Below are 17,368 nucleotides of genomic sequence, written 5' to 3'. Positions count from 1 at the left end.
CCAAATCTGATGAAGATTTGTATTTTGTAGCATTATATAGTTCCAATGGGGTCTCTTGCTCAAGTCACACACGTTAGCTGATGTTGTTGTTGATCCCATATTAGTGTTGCTATGTATATTATGCAAACTTGTGTTTTGAGTTGGTTATATTACACATTCTTTTGGGAAGAAAATGAATGTTTGCTAGAGGACTAAATGATTGTTGGTTCGATGCCCAGGTCTTTCTTCAGTTCCCTCTCTCTCTTTCTATAAAATAAAATGGGTTGGTTAAAAGGATTTTATGTGACGGGTAAAACAGGTTACGGGTTAAAAAAATTGGATGGGAGTCTACGTGGCTCTTATGTGGCAAAATTTTAAGGGTTGTGGAGTTCAAGTCAAATTTCCTTCAAATAAGGGTAAATTTGACAAGTATCCTAACGAGAAGGGTAAATTTGATCCAAAATTTTAACGGAAGACAAATTTAAACTATAAACCATACTTGGAGGATAAATTTGATCCTTTTCCCTTTTCGCAATAAACAAGCAATTGTTAGAGATAAAACTTTATGAAACAAAACAGGGAGAAAGAGAGAAAAAACTAGCTTGTGCAAGAGAAGGATGGTGGGTTTGGGAAAAAAGGGAAGTGGCTTTGTGGGTTTTTTGGGGTAGCTAACGAAAAAGTAAGTGTATTCAGGGCTCGTTTGCTTAGCTTAAAAAAAATAGCTGAAAATAGCTTATAATAAAAAATAAATAAGTTGGGGTTATTATTTCTTTAAACTTATTTTAAGCACAAAGTGACTTATAAAATGACCAACTAAACACTAAAAAAAATTAAAAACAGTTTATAAGCTGTTTTCAACAACGTATAAGCTAAGCCAAACGGGCTCTTAGTATGTTACAATGTACAGGTGTCTTTATGAGATGAAAGACTGAAATTTCCAAAATACCCTGGACGACGAAATAGAGAAGCCCACACGCATCTCATTATTTTCTTGGCTTTTCCACGTAACCGAAACCCATATATTAAAGGGGTATATATTTGAACCTTTTCCGTTTATGAGCCCGTTTGAATTGATTTATAAGATGCTTATAAGCTGATTTTAATTTTTTTAAGTGTTTGACTGGCCAGTTTAAAGTTATTTTATGCTTAAAATAAATTTTAAAAAAATAATTGAGCTCATTTGACTTAATTTATTTAAAGCAATTTATAAACTAAAAATAACTTATAAGCCAAAAAAAATATTAGACTATTTCAACTTATATCTTTAGCTTATAAGTTGTTTGCAAGTTATAAGTTGTTTGCAAGTTATAAACATAAGTCGTCCAAAAAGGAAAGAGCCACTAAAACAAAATACAAAAAGAAAAAAAGAAAGGCCAAAATCCTCAAGACATAAAACCCTAAAACCCCAAACCAGATTTGAGTGCTTAAACCCTTGATATGCCATTGCTTTTCAATGAAGCAGCATCAACAGAACAAAGGTAATCTGGTGACGACGACGACGACCCAGAAGAAAAAAAGAAAAGAAGTAGCTGTGTTTGGTAATTATAGAAATTACTATGGCTATAGAGTAAGTCTTTTTTCTTCCTACTCTTTCTATGTTTTCACATATTCTTTTATCGTTAATTGTTGGGTTTGTGGTTGCTAATGGATCAGTTTTTCATGTTTTCTACTTTTATGATTTATTTGGTTATTTCAATTTATAGTGTCCAAAATCCATCAATCATTTTTGTATAAAACCCTCTGTTTACATTCATGAAAGAGAACTGCTATTTGAGAACGAGAAAGAAAGAATACAGAAAACTTAAACGGTGCGGGGCGGGCCGGCCGGGTTGAAAATTAAAAATTCTGCTTTGCGGTGCGGTGCGGGTTGAAGTATTCGCGGGTTAATGTTGAACCCGCACCGCCACCGCCCCCGCCCCGTTGCCATCCCTATTTGCAGGGGTGGCTGGCTAATGAAGCCTTGCTTTAGGCTCCCAAAAATTTGATTTTTGTAATAATGAGTTTTGTGATTTTATTTGTTTATGTTTCTCAAGAATATTACCCTATAAACAAAAAGTATGAAAAATGTGAATATATGCCTCTTAGTAAAAATTGTCTTTAGGCCACTAACTTTATTGAGCCCTATTAGGTAATGTCTGATATGATTATGGCTCATGACTATAAGGCAGGGAGATGCAATCGTGATTTTGTGTACCAAAAAATATTGTAAAGAAGGAATCTAGGAATATGTTTTGCCGTGTTACAGTTCTTGGGTTTATCTTTTTACAATCTTTGACTGTTTTCCAATTCAAATCACTTTTAATTTATACCATGGACATATGACATATTGGCATATCCCTAAAAATACATTGGGTCTTTATATTCCTCGGGGAACCTTAATTATGTCATTGAACCCGTTAATATCGGAAATTTAAGTCTAGAAACCTACGGGGCTTTACACTTTTGGATTAGAGCTTCCTTTACTTAATGCCATAATTACCATGCATGCAAGATTGAGGACTTGAATTCTTCAAGAACTGTGTTTGATCATTCACCCATGAAGAGTACGGTATCATGGACATCTATCATTTCATGACTTCTACAGAATGGAAGACTCAGAGAGACACTAGATATGTTCATTCGCTTTAGAAGTGAGCTGACCCTCACGAGAAGTTTACAATGCTTTGCGTTGTGGGCTGTACTGCTCTATAAAACTTTGTATGGGGCGATTTAGCTGATTTTAGACTCCAAATCTCTTTTTCAGTGTCTTATCAATCACATTAATAGTATTTTGATTTTTTTTATAACTTTTGTGGTCTTTTTGGTCCCACTTATTCCGTTACTCAAGATATTCGTTTGCGTTACCTTTAGTTAGAATATTCATCTACCCCATCCATCACTGCATTTTTATAACAAACATCAGCAGTGTAGACAATTCATCGCAGTGTATCACATATAACGAATCAAGTTTTCCCCACACCTGGTAATTTTTTTTTTTTGTGGGTAGCGGGAGGTTGAAGCTCTTATCTATTTTCTGCTCACTTCCTACATATTACTATCTGTAAGACTTGTATGAATCTAATCTAACAGAAGGGACATCATCTCCAGCGAAATTTAGGTTTCTATTGCCTCCGTATCTTTGAGAAAATCTTACTGCAGTGTCAGAATCTCTCTTTGTTTTGTTCCCTTTTAATTGGACTCTCACTGTTTGATTTTTTTGTGCACAGTTAGGTCAGGATTCGGAGGAAGATCCAAGGTTAAAAGCTATGAAGAAGGAATGGTTTGAAGGCAAGGATTGTCTTGACATTGGGTGTAACAGTGGAGTGATAACAATCGCCATTGGTACAACTTTTTTAATTGCGTATCTGATTCTGAATTTGGATTTCACCTTACTTTTACTTGCATATGTGCCTTTTGATTGATAATCCCTGAAACATTGTCCATCAATAGATATTATGCATTTCCCTTTTCTTAATTTTTTTTAATATCAGTTTAACTTTTCTTTTATCACAGCGCAAAAGTTTAGTTGCCGAAGCATCCTTGGAATTGATATTGATGATGGTGAGTATTTGAACTTTTCATTTGTCTATATATGTGGTTCACATGTTGTTGATTCTAGCATGAGGAACTGATTAATATGCAACAGCGTTTCATGCAACCAGTAAACTGCATATATTACTTTCATGGACAAGTCATAATTAGAAACGCATAGTCAAAAGAGAATTTGCTTTTGTTTTTTTAACGCATATAGTGCATTTTGTTTATTTTTCCTGTGCAATTGGCTCTTTAATCTGTGGTTGGATTATTGTGTCATACTATCGCTCTTTAATTTCTTTTCCCCCTTATTGCATAAATTTGGTCTCTTGATCTCTTTTCCGACTTATTGCCATAGTTGCAGACAATTTCATGTTTTGTTATCCAAGTGGTCATCTTAAGTAATGCGTATCTGATGGATTTAGCATTTAACTTAGAGCTGTTGGATTTAGTTTATAGCTTTGATTATCTCTGTTGACTCGTTCCAGCAAGAATTCAGGATGCCTATTGGACTCTCAGGAAAACAGTGAAGAGTACTAAAGCAGCGCCTGCAGGGGTTGCCAAATTGGAAGAATCTAAGAATTTAAATGGTATTAAAAACCATGTGGCAGAATCTCCTAAGAAAAGGGCAAGGACCGATTGTACAGAATCTCATCATTTGCAAGAGGCAGACTTGTTTGACATAGTCTCTTTCAAGAAGGGGAATTTTGTTCAGAATTGGCATCCAGGGGAAAATACATCTTATGATACAATTACTTGGTAAGTGTTCTTTCCTTTTAGACCCGGTTTCTGCCTTTCTGTATCTCATAAGTCATGTAATCTAAAGAAAGAGTAATGTAAAGCATGTTCGCTTTTCTTATTGTGAATTTCTATAGAATTAGGTGCTAGGAGATTTTGTTTTAATTCCATGTACGTGTGCATAATCAATTGAATTTCTTTTGATGCAGTTTAAGCGTGTCAAAGTGGGTGCATTTAAACTGGGGTGATGAGGGACTAATAACTTTATTTTCGAAAGTCTGGAGGCTTCTTTCACCGGTAATATTTACTTCTAATAGGGAAGCATCTCCCTGTGAGCAGAAAAAAAATCATGAAAATGGGTACTGGGGATCACTTGCTGAATAACACTTGACTGTATTTTTGGTAACAGGGTGGTGTCTTTATTTTGGAGCCTCAGCCTTGGAGTTCATACTACAATAATCGTCTTGTATCTGAGGTATTCCTTTTCACATATTTTTTTTTTGGGTCAAACAGATACTGATATTTAATTAAAGAGGCTCATACAGGGGGGTCCATACACGTATGTACGGATATATTACATGGAAGTGAAAAACAACAACTATTACTAGTATTGTGAAAGACAGAAGGAAAGCTACTGCTACTACTATCCAAACTATAAGGGGGAGAACTTCCTGAGGAAGTATGAGTACAAAAGGGGGGGGGGGGGGGGGGGGTAGAGCTGCTACTAGTACAATACTGCTGCTTACAAGGTAAGTCTGGGAGAGTATTCCCATGGCTGGTGTTGATACGACGAGGAAGTGGATCGCCTGCGGCATCCTGCTGGAGAAGGGCTGTGAGGAAAGGTGGTGGTTCTTCAAAATACAACATGGTTGTGGGAGGGCATAGTTGGCTACCATAACTAGCTAATCTATCTGCTACGCTATTAGTTTCCCTGTATGAGTGAGAGACCGTTGGGTTAACCAGCTTCTGCATGAGGGACCTGCAATCATGGAGCAAATTGTTAGTGTGTAAGGTGTGTGACGTGAGTTGTATAACCATTTCCCTGGCGTCAAGTGAGATAGCCAACTTGTGGAAGTTCCTTTGCACTGCAATTTCTAAGCCTTTATATAATGCAGATAGTTCACTATTAAAAATATTTGTGTGAGTAGAAAGTCCAGCGAAACCAAAAATCCAATTACCATTTGAGTCGCGAAAGACTCCACCGTACCCATTACCTTGTCGAGAGTGAGTGTAAGCTCCTTCTGTATTTAATTTTAAGAAGTCCAGGGGAGGGGGAGTCCAATGTACATTTATGGTAGTAAGGTTTTTGACAGATTTTGATTGAGTGAGGTAAAAAACTCCGAAGTTCGTTGTTTAATGTTATCCATTGTTAAGTTCTGATGTTGATGGTGAAAAATAAAGTTATTACGTTGTAACCAGAGAAGCCAAAGCATGAAAGAAATCATGACTGAGAAGGGAATGATGGATCCTGACAGATAGGAGTTGAGTTGCGTAATTTTTCGGATCCATTGGAATGGGTGTAGCTGGTTTGTACTGTATGTTGTAATCAGGTTTGTGATGCCCAATTGTTCCCAAAGATGGTTAGTCTTAGAACAGTTCAGGAAAATGTGTTTTAAGGATTCAATATGTGTGGGACAGTGGGGACAGTAGGGAGAATTTAGTATGCCAATATGATTGAGATAGCTATTAGTAGGAAGCCTATTGTGACTACAGAGCCATAAGAAAGTTTTCAACTTTGGAGGAATGTGTAGTTTCCAAAGCCATGAGTACTTATCAGATTGAGGTGTATTTATGTTTTGTTTGGAGAGAATGGCGTGGTAGATAGAGGAAGTAGTAAAAGAGTGTATTTTTTGAAAATGGTAACTAAGTAGTAAAAGAGTGTATTATTAAGATTCCATATGATTGTATCACAGGAATGTGTATTTTAGAGATGAGAGTTAGGAGGCGTTGTGGAATCAGGTATGGGATATCGTTTAAATCCCAGGAATTATGTTTAATATACTTGGAGACAGGTGCATTATATTCATGATCCGGTAGAGGCCCTTGAAGTGTTTTGATAAGAGTTAAGTCATTATCAATCCAAGGATCGGTCCAAAATTTGATTAAGGAACCTGTCCCTAAATTTCATTTTATAGGCAGTGGTCCCATCCTAAGAGAATATTTTTCCAAATGTAAGAAGCCGAGCGAGGGCAAGTAGGTTGATTAAGAAGATATTTCTTGCTAAAGGGTTTGAACCCAGAGAGATTTCTTATTGTGATAGAAGAGCTTGGTTTTTGATTTGTAGATTCTGAATCCCTAGCCCCCCGTCTTGTTTCGGTCTAGTGATAAGATTCCATTTGAGGAGATGTAGCTTCCTTTTTGATTGAGTGGTTCCCCAAAGAAAGCTTCGTTGGTAACGTTCGAGTCTTTTTATTAAAGTGGACGGGAGGAGATGATATTGCATGAGGTGATTGGGGAGGGAGTTGAGAGTAGATATGATAAGTGTAGCTCTCCCTGCCATGGTTAAAATTTTTTGTTTTCGAACCTGCTAGTCGATTTTTGAAATTATCCATAAGGAATTGGTAATCTTTCATTCGAGGTTTATACTGTAAAATGGGAAATCCTAAATACTTTCCAAACTCTCTTCCCTCAGCTATATTAAAAGATGATAGGATAAAAATTTTATCATTCAGGGAGCAGTTATTTGAGAAGAAAATACGTGATTTTTGAAAATTAATTTTCTGTCCGGAAATGGAAGTGAAATCATTAAGGACATCAACAATGGTGTGGCGGCTAAGACATTTATTTTTGCAGTTAGAATTATGTTATCAGCAAAAAACATGTGGGATAGTTGAGGGCCCTTAGGAGACAATTGGATAGGAGACCAGAGCTTATAGTCTACTGCTAGGTTGATTCTACGGGAGAGCATTTCCATACATAATATAAATAAGTAGGGAGAAAGGGGATCTCCTTGGCGAAGTCCTCGTGTTGGGGTAAAGAATTTGGTGTTGGCTCCATTGTGTAAGATTGATATGGAGGACGTAGTGACACAAGACGTAATTAACTGGATGATATCACGTGGAAAATTAAAGTAGAAGAGAGTATCACGTATAAAAGTCCATTCTAGTCTATCGAAAGTCTTTTCCAGGTCTAGTTTCATAAGCATTGATGAAGTCTTACCTTTCATCTTAGCAAATTTGAGCATGATTTCTTGAACAATAATTGCGTTATCCGCTGCTCTTTTATTGGGTTGGAAACTGGTCTGAGTTGGACGTATGAGCTGGTGAAGGTATGGTTTAATACGATTTACTATAATTTTTGTAACTAGTTTGTATGAAGTATTGCATAAACTAATCGGACGAAAGTGACTTGGATGGTTAGCATTCTGGTTTTTAGGTATGAGGCATAAGAATGTTTGGTTCACAGTGGAGGGAATGCATTTAGTACGAAAAACTTTCTGACAGAAGGCTAGAGTAGAGGAACCAGTTTAATTCCAGTATTTTTGAAAGAACAGAGGGTGCAGTCCATCCGGGCCCGGGGCTTTAAGGGGTTTAAACGAATGTAAAGCATGACGTACCTCATTGTTGGAAAGAGCACTATTAATATGGTTAGCATCCTCACTGGTTAGGCCAGTGAATGACGCGGAGGGATTGACTTTAGGTGAGGAGATATGGTCAGTAGTGTATAGTTGGTGAAAGTAAGTGGTTATAGTATTTTTGATTTGTGTGTGGTCATAACACCAGTTCCCCCCACTATCTTTAAGGGCCGTAATACGATTTTTCCTACGACGTTGTAGTGTGGACATGTGAAAAAAGCGAGTGTTAGCGTCACCTTCGATAAGCCAAGAAATGCGCGACTTTAATTTCCAAAATTGTTCTTCTAACAGTAGTATATGATTATATTCATCAGTTAGTTCTCTTTCGAGATTTTGTAGGAAATAGCTCGTAGGATAACTAGTGGAGCACTGAATGCCATTTAATCGGGCTAGAAGTAGCCCTTTTTTTCGAAAAATATTGCCAAAAGTATTTGTATCCCAAGCAAGTACAGTTTCTGTAAAATTATGTATTGCAGAAAAAATATCGTGATTACCAGCCCAATGTTGATGCACAATATGTATAAATTCTGGATGGGTAGTCCAGATTGTTTCAAAGCGAAAAATTTTATTGTCTCTTGGTGGGTGTCGGAGTGTTAGAAGTAACGGACAATGGTCCGAGTGAGCTCTAGGTAAATGTTGAATTTGGGCTTCAGGGAACATGTTGATCCAGGAAGAGTTTGCTAATATTCTATCAAGTCTCCCAAGAATAGTATATCCTGGTTTACGTTTGTTAGTCCAAGTATACCTACTGCCTTTATATCCTAAATCAGCTAAGCCACAATAATTAATACAATGGGAAAACAAATCAACTCTAGAATTATTTAAAGGCCGTCCACCAAATTTTTCAGAAGCTCTAAGAATTTCATTAAAGTCTCCCCCTAGAAGCCAAGGTCCTTTATATGTGTCGTATATTTTCATGATATTATCCCAAAGAATGCGACGTTGACTTAAATACGGGCTAGCATAAATTGCAGAGAATAGCCAAGGAGGGTCAGAAGGATATAGCTGGACCATGACATGAATTTCTTGCTTGGTAATTGCCCTTTCTTCCACTTGAATACGATCATTGTGCCACATGAGAGCTATTCCCCCCGACTGTCCCTCTGCTGGGACTTGCGCAATATTAATAAAGTGAAAGTCATGCATAAGATTAGTATGATCCTGAAGGTGGGTTTCTATGAGTATGACCAGGGCTGGATCGTGCCAATCCATGAGGGACCTAAACTGATGCCTAAAATCAGGGTTATTAACCCTGCAGCAATTCCAAGCTATAAACTTCACGGCTGAAAGGTCCAGAGGATTGACATTCATATGTTACTAGCTTCATATATGTCCTTTTTATTACTCCTTCCGTTTCAATTTGTTTGTCTTACTTTCCCTTTTACTTTGTTTTAAAAGGAATGTCACTTTCTATGTTTAGTAACCCTTACACCCAACATTTTAGCTGGCATATTTAGACCACAAGATTCAAAGGACATTTTGGTACATTACACATCTTTTAAGATCACAAGATTTAAGATTCTAAAGTCTTCTTTATTTTCTCGAACTTTGTGCCAAGTCAAACTTAAGACAAACAAATTGAAACGAAGGGACTAATAATTTGTACGGCAAATACCTTATTTTGGGATCTGTTCCTTAGTGTACGAGGTTCTGAAATTCTTCCTTTGAAGCATGTTAATGTTTTCCTTGTTATGCAGACAACAAAAGTTAATTATCAAGAGATTAAGATCCGTCCCGAAGATTTTCAAGATATACTTTTGGACAAGGTACGTCGCAGAGAAACTTTTGTTTTTTAAACTTGGAAGATAAGTATTTTGTGACTTGGGTAGGTAACACTGATGCGTCGATATTTAAATGCAGATTGGATTTAGAATGGTAGAGGACATAACATCTAGTGCATCTGGTCGCAAAGCTGGGTTTAACAGGCCTATATTTGCATTCTGGAAGTGATGCATTAAGTTTATGAAATTGCTTTTTTTGGTCTGAAGTGTTGTATATATACTGCGGCTGATGATTTATTTCACCTCACTGATAATTGAATGTACATTTTTGCCTAACTGATAATTGCATGCATTGATAGTTTGTAGTCAAAATTTTGAAACAATTGGTCGTCAAATATAGGTAGTTGTAGCTACTTATGAATGTTCATACATTAAATTAAGTCTATCCAGGGTAAGTGACGAATTAGAGAGACAAATTGGCATGTACTGGAATCATATGGTTGGCTTATCAAGTGGAATTAGTTTTTTACATTTGTTTGTTGCATCTTAAAAGTATGTCACTATTGGGGCATTTGGTTATTCAATCAAATATTGAGTTACTATTCTGTATTTAGATTGTTAAATTGATTTTTGGAAGATAATATTATTTTAGGCTAGAAAGAGCTTTCTGGTTTAGTATCTATTTTCATTATCCATTAATTATAATTAAATGACATTAAGTGACAACATGTATTGCCTAATTTATAAAAGCCAAAAAGAAATGTTATTTGCATCAAACACTTAATGTCAGGTGTTTAAATGAATTCAAAAAATGGGGGACATTAACCTTCATGCTGGATAATATGATCTACTTTGTTATTGAGTACTTTTCTGCTATTTTTGAATTTTTTTTGGGGACATAAAACTATGAACTGTGTCATGTACTTTTTAAACGTAATAATTTATGAACATAAGATATAACTTGTGGGACTAAAGTAGGCATGTTGTATAATTTATGCCCATCAGATCTCCTTGCATTGATTACCGAAATTATATTCTTGTTTAATAAGCATGGAAAATGAAGATATTAGACCAATGAATGCGAAGAAAATAAAATCCCGAAGTATAATTAAACTGGACAATAGCCCTTAGTGAACCCGGAACCACTTTAACTTTTTTACAAAAATATTTAAACCCACCCCTCGGAAAGATTATAGGTCCATGTTAGGTGACAGTGACACTACTTTTTAAAAAAAAAAAAAAAAACTTTTTGCATTTGAAAATAATTTATCATTTTCGTCTTAATGTCATATTTTTATAGTCACACAACGTCATGGCATGTTTAAAAGTTAGAAGTTCCAAGAATCTCTTTACTGCATAAATTACATAAACATGTTTACATAAAATTAAAAGAAGATAGCAATAAAATGGATAATTATCAATCTTTTTTTTTTTTTTTGGGTTAGTCATCCGGTGGTGTACGGTTGCCGCATTGGAGACCGACTAATTTGGATTCGCACCGCATAGGGCTTATTCGGGGGAAGCATTGTCTATCAAGAATATTTTCATACTCAGAGCTCGAACCCGAGACCTTTGGTTAAGGGAGAAGCAGTCCCATCCGCTACACCATGTAATTGTCATTTTTCATTTGATGAAGAGCCTCCAACTATGTGAGATAACTCCCTCTAAGGACTAGGATTGGTTGAAATAGTAACACGAAGTAGGCATTTGGCCATGAAAATCAAATATTTTGCACTTTATTTGGAACTAGTAAATTTGACCGTGCGAAAATAAAGAGTGTTTTCTTCTATTAGTTTTTTATAAATAAAATAGTATTTTATGTTATAAATGCTGAAGAAGTAAAACTGACATGGCAATAAAATAAAAGCTTTAGTTAAAAAGGAAAGAAAAGTAAATATTTAAGAGAATTATCATTTGAATTCTTGCTTTTTTGGGTTTGTTCACATACTTGGAAAAAAAAAAGAAGATTAACAAAATTTTATTTGATACACAATTTAGAGTTCCCACTAAATTTTCTAATTCTACCCAATTGGAAAATTTTGAAGCTTTACCGTGAGTACGAAGCAGAGTATTGGACACCATATAATATCAATTTTACTTGACTTTTCTTATTTTTTTTTTTTTATGTCTGAGAGCATACAAAGGTTCATCTATAATTTATTTGATCACATTAATGTAATTGCCTCATCGTTAGATGTGTGAATAACACTAACACCGAGGGGTGTATATGGACCGGGTTGGTTCGAATTTTTTAAACACCAAACCAAACCAATCACGTCGGGTTTTTAAATTTATACACCAAACCAAACCAATGAAATTCGGATTTTTCAACCTCGGGTTTTCTCGGGTTATTCGGTTTTCTCGGGTTTTTCGGTTTTTTTTCTTTTTTTTTTTTCGGAATAGTCTTGGTACAATACATATAACTTTTACTTCAAATATTTCTATCCTAGTAAGATACAACTATATAATTAAGGTGTTTCTTAAGAAAATAACACAAAATGTGAGAAGAGTGATGACATTGTATTAAAATATTCAACAAAAACTAATAAAATCGGTTAAAATAAATATTGCTAATTAACAAGTCATAAAGAAAATGACCATAATCTAAAAATACTAAGTCATGCTAAAATAAGCACGACTAATAAGTATTAATTACATGACAAAGAGAAAAAACTTAAGTTATGTATTTTCACTCTCTAAACTAATTATGCAAAACTAAAGAATAGATATTCAACATTATTGTCATTCCTAGTGGTAAATTGAATTTCTTTTGTTAGCGTTAGTGTTGAGCTGGTTTTGGTTTGAACTTTATTTGAGTTACAAATACCCATAGGATATAAAATTTATTAACATTCAAAATTCTAAGTTCAATCTTGAATAATATGATAGTAGATAAAAAAAAGCTACGAAAAAATAAAAGAAATATTTATAAATTCCATTACAAATAAATATTTTTATGTATAAAATATTTTAAAAATTGAATACATGTAATATCGGGTTGGTTTGGTTCGGTTTGACTTTTTTTAGTTAAAACCAAACCAAACCAATTATGATCGGGTTTTTTTTTCTCAACACCAAACCAAGTCAAACCAAATCACTAGTCGGATTTTTTTCTCAGTTTGACTCGGTTTATCGGTTTTGTCGGTTTACTTTTTACACCCCTACAGTAACACCTATTCCTAGTAATGTTTATGTTCTCTTCACTGCTTACAAATTATATGTTTTGACCTGTCCTTAATTTTTAAATACCCATCAAGATACATAATTACAACGTCACGTATGTATAAACAGATTATCACTCAAGCCTAAAGTTAATTTTTTAAGGAAAAGAATGAAAAATTAAGCTTTTCCCTTCACAAAGGCTTCTTAACTTTTCCAACCAAGAAAGTAACTTACCAGTTTCTTAGGCGTGAAGAATGTAATATGAACTCAACATATGTATGGTTTTGGAGTTCATACAGATTACGGAATGAGAACTATTGTTTACAGCAACTACAAAAATAGATACCGAAAAGGTGGGATTAAAATGATCAGTTTTTGGAATATATAGGATCGATTTAGGAAACGGTTGAAATTGCAGTATAATTAAAAGAGTTAAAAGACATTGCTTTTCAGTTTTTTTTAGCATAACACATTTAATACAGTTAAGAGAATTAAAAAAGCATTTTTGAGTCTTGTTATCATAACACATATAGGGGGGGGGGGGGGGGGGGGGAATAGAAAAAAAAATAGGAATGGCGGTAGGTCATAGAGAGGTGCCACATCACCTTGTCTATGCCTAGCTTTGTAATTATATATAGATTTTGAAGTTGGAGTGGAAGATGCAGTTGTGTTTGGTTATAGTTTTTGCAAAGAATATTTGATCGTTTGAATGTATTGAAAGTGAAAAAACTAAAAATAAGTTTTTAGGTGTTTTTCAAATTTGAAATACCACTTCTATTTGTATTTGGAATTTTCATGGCCAAACGTTGATTTCAAATAAAGTGAAATAATTTTTCGGGAAAAAATGAAAACTTCTGATGGCCAAACGTATCCGAAAATTAATAGTTTCTTCATTTTCATTGCCTTTTTCAGTCAAAATTGAAAAATAAGAGAGGTGTTTGTTGTTCACAGAACCTAAAGAGTAGTTGTTGGTTGTATAAATAAAATAATTTTTTTCTTCCTTCTTTTATTGACCAATTCGTACTTTCTAGAAGTTGACTTTAGCCCATTATGCTATAAGGAGTATATATATACTTATATATTAGAAGTTGACTTCCATATGTACCATTCTTTGGTTTGACTTTAGCTGTAGTCCAAGCAAATCCACACCCAATTATAAATCAACTACAAATGAAGAAAAAATTGGACATCCCTTCGATCACCATTATATTGTAACAAGCAAAAGACACACATGATGATCATGAAGGCCTCTAAGTTCCTCATGCTGAATGCTATTGTAACAGTCGCACTCGTCTCAGTAACTTTTGCTTCAGACCCTGACTCTGACTCAGCGAATGTGTTTAGACCAGTTAGTATAGCAGGGTCCCAAGATGTCCTCTCTAAAGCTGAGATGATCCAATTGAAATTAGGAGCATTTGGAGCAGAAAGTATTGCTTTTGATCCAAATGGTGAAGGGCCATATACTGGAGTTGCTGATGGTCGCATTCTTAAATGGCTACTACATGCTCAAGTTTGGGTTGACTTTGCTGTCACCTCTTCCCAAAGGTGATTAAACACCCTTTAATTTTTTGTTCTTAGACTTTTGTATTTGAGGGTGTGTTCGGTATTTCCAAGTTTCTCATGCTCGATTGATCAAAACTTTTGAAAAATACTTTCTTTAGAAAAATAAATTCTTTAAAATGAGGAAACTGACTTTCCTAATGGAAGTAGAGAAATCAAGTTTCACAAATGCGACTGGCATTGATTGTCTCCTCCCCTCCTCGAACTCACCTCATCTTCACCCTCACATCCCCCAACCCCCATCCCTCACCTCCCAGACCCACCCACCCCAACCCCCCACCACCCACCCACCTCCCAAACCACCCGTATCCACGCTACCCACCCACCCCACCCACACCCGCACCCCCATAATATTTGTCTAAATTATATACATATGCTTTCAGAATAATCTTTTTTGCTTACATACTGAACAAAAATAATAATTAAGAAATCATTTAGTTCCTGGAAAACATTTTCACTTTTTTCTTCGTACAGACCACACTTTTCTTTATGCCAGTAATTAATAGTGACATTAAATTTGAACCAAATGATTCCTTGCTCGTTAGGGAGTTCAATGATCAGTTCCTAGCAAGTTTGACATGCAACTTGAGCAGAGCATTTTCCATTCCGTGCTAAAAAATACTACAATTAATTTTTGTTACGTGAAATTGTCCAACATATAAATTTTGATTTCGTGTACTAAATCTCTGGCTTTCAAATAACCGTGATAAAATTAAGTGACTCATTATTAATTAGTTTACTTATGTTTTTTGTGCAGTATATTATTTTCCATATATCCTCTCCCTCTCAATAGAATGTCCACCTTAATTGGATGTCTAGAAATAATGTCTATTAAGCTTAACTAAGAGGTCGTAATACAGTTAAATAATACAAGAGGTGTAGCTAGGCTGAATTATATTAAATAAAATATAATAACTACTTCTATCACATTGTCCACAAGTTTAAAAGTCAACTTATGGCTCTTTCACATGATTTTCCTACATATACTGAATAATTTACTTTTTTTTAATCTATTGTGAACTCCACTAATCTTTAACTTATAATTATTGTCGACAAAGTGTACTTTCAGTAACATACACGTTAGCCAAAATAAAATTCCGATTGTGTTATATATGGAAGTGAAGATTTAAACTTAACGTCGCGAATCTAGTATTTTCATGCATGTTCATGGGTTTCACAAGCTTCATGCAATTTGCATCATATCTGATCCCCCTGTATTCTATGTACACCCTTACGTGAACCAATGCGTCCATTTCTACGCGAATTAATTTTCGGCATAGCTTTTGCCATATTTAATCATCTCGTAAATATGAGTCATAGATATATGGATATCTATTTCATGTCAAAACAGATTCTTTATTTGTACATCGACTCTTCTAGCAAGTCTGATTATCCCTGTCTTTCTTTATGTCTTGGGTTGGAACGAATTATTATAATTCATCCCCGCCTACAGATTAGTCATCATTTTCACAAATTTTACGAACGAACGCTCTTATTTTCATATTTTTTCCTTACCTTAATTCTGAATCTATTTCTCGAAAGAAAATAAGTTTCTTGAAATTTTTCATGTGTTATAATGTTGAAGGAAGAATTGTAGTCAGGCCTCTGCCCCTGAAATGGAACATATATGTGGAAGGCCATTGGGCTTACGATTTGATCATAATACTGGAGACCTTTACATTGCTGATGCCTACTTGGGCCTCCAAGTTGTAGGCCCAACTGGAGGATTGTCTAGCCCATTAGTCCAAGATTTTGAAGGCCAGCCTCTTAGCTTCACAAATGACTTAGATATTGATGATCATGACAATGTCATTTACTTCACAGACACAAGCACAATCTACCAACGCAGGTAATTTATTCAGTAATATATGTGATTATTCAAGTTATAACGTTTCATGTTTAGCCAATTGGGTGTTATAGGTTTGGTAATTAACCATGGCTTGCAATGTCAATGAATAAGAACCTTAGGGCGTGTGTACTACTACATAAATTTAGGGTAGGAAAATGATGATCTCAATTTTTTTTTTTATAGTTTAAAAAGAAAGCATTGACAATATACAAATATTTATACTGAGGACATTTAAAGATAATTGGAGCATAACTTTATTCATTATCTCTGATTGATTGCCTAGAATAAATTAGGAAGTGACATGTTATAAATTTCATGTTTTATATGTAGGCAATTCGTTGCGGCGACTGCAAGTGGAGATAAAACAGGCAGGCTGATGAAATATGACAAATCAACCAAACAAGTAACAGCCGTACTAAGAGGCCTTTCTTTTGCAAATGGTGTAGCCTTAAGCAAAGACCGGTCCTTCGTGCTAGTAGCTGAAACATCTGCATGTAGAATACTAAGGTATTGGCTGAAAGGTCCCAATGTAGGAACCCACGACACATTTGCTGAGCTACCAGGATTTCCAGACAACGTTAGAATGAATTCAAAAGGGGAATTTTGGGTCGCGTTGCATGCAAAAGCATCACCACTTTCCCGATTGATAACGTCAAATTCGTGGCTCGGGAAGACATTGTTGAGGAAATTCAATTTTCAGCAAATGCACAACTTGTTAGTGGGAGGGCAGCCACATGCTACCGCGATTAAGTTAAGCGAAGAGGGGGTGATTTTGGAGGTTTTAGAAGATGTTGAAGGCAAGAAGTTGAGGTTTATTAGTGAAGTTCATGAGGAGGATAATGGAAAGTTGTGGATTGGTTCTGTTATGATGTCCTCTTTGGGAGTTTATCAATTGTCTTAAAGAAAAAAAAGTACCACTATTCTATTATTTTATAAATTTGATGATAATTTTTTTTTGTAATTGTGCTGTTACAGAATGAATCCTCAGTATTTGTTATTTATAGTAGCCTAGGCCCTAGGTTCATATTCCAGCTTTGCTACTGTTAAGAATCTTCTATTGCTATACTTTAGTTAGGGAAGAGGAACATTTGACTTTGTACATCTATCATTAAGGTAAGAAGGACTTGTTTGTGCGATGACTTGAACCAAAAATTTGTAATTATAATATTTGGTATATATAACATTTAAAACACCTATTAGTGTAGCGAAAGAACGGGGAATAACGATATATGGGATTAGATTTCAAAAGACAAAATTACAGTACTTTATCGT

At 35.1% G+C, this 17,368-nt stretch overlaps 2 protein-coding genes across 2 annotated transcripts; both read left to right on the top strand.

The window, feature by feature from the left end:
* Positions 1-1,297: 1,297 nt before the first annotated feature.
* LOC132640652 (probable RNA methyltransferase At5g51130) lies at positions 1,298-10,056 on the top strand. Its single transcript, XM_060357333.1, has 8 exons — positions 1,298-1,546; positions 3,186-3,300; positions 3,472-3,519; positions 3,981-4,251; positions 4,440-4,527; positions 4,640-4,705; positions 9,502-9,570; positions 9,665-10,056. Exons 1-8 carry the CDS (start codon positions 1,433-1,435, stop codon positions 9,752-9,754), a joined length of 861 nt encoding a protein of 286 aa, XP_060213316.1. The 5' UTR covers positions 1,298-1,432; the 3' UTR covers positions 9,755-10,056.
* A 3,771-nt stretch (positions 10,057-13,827) lies between these two features.
* On the top strand, positions 13,828-17,127 carry LOC132642361 (protein STRICTOSIDINE SYNTHASE-LIKE 10-like). Its single transcript, XM_060359590.1, has 3 exons — positions 13,828-14,232; positions 15,833-16,096; positions 16,427-17,127. Exons 1-3 carry the CDS (start codon positions 13,919-13,921, stop codon positions 16,995-16,997), a joined length of 1,149 nt encoding a protein of 382 aa, XP_060215573.1. The 5' UTR covers positions 13,828-13,918; the 3' UTR covers positions 16,998-17,127.
* Positions 17,128-17,368: the final 241 nt, after the last annotated feature.

Source organism: Lycium barbarum, chromosome 5 (genome assembly GCF_019175385.1).
Source record: "Lycium barbarum isolate Lr01 chromosome 5, ASM1917538v2, whole genome shotgun sequence".
Lineage (NCBI taxonomy): Eukaryota > Viridiplantae > Streptophyta > Magnoliopsida > Solanales > Solanaceae > Lycium > Lycium barbarum.
This window is presented reverse-complemented; position numbering and strand designations above follow the sequence as displayed.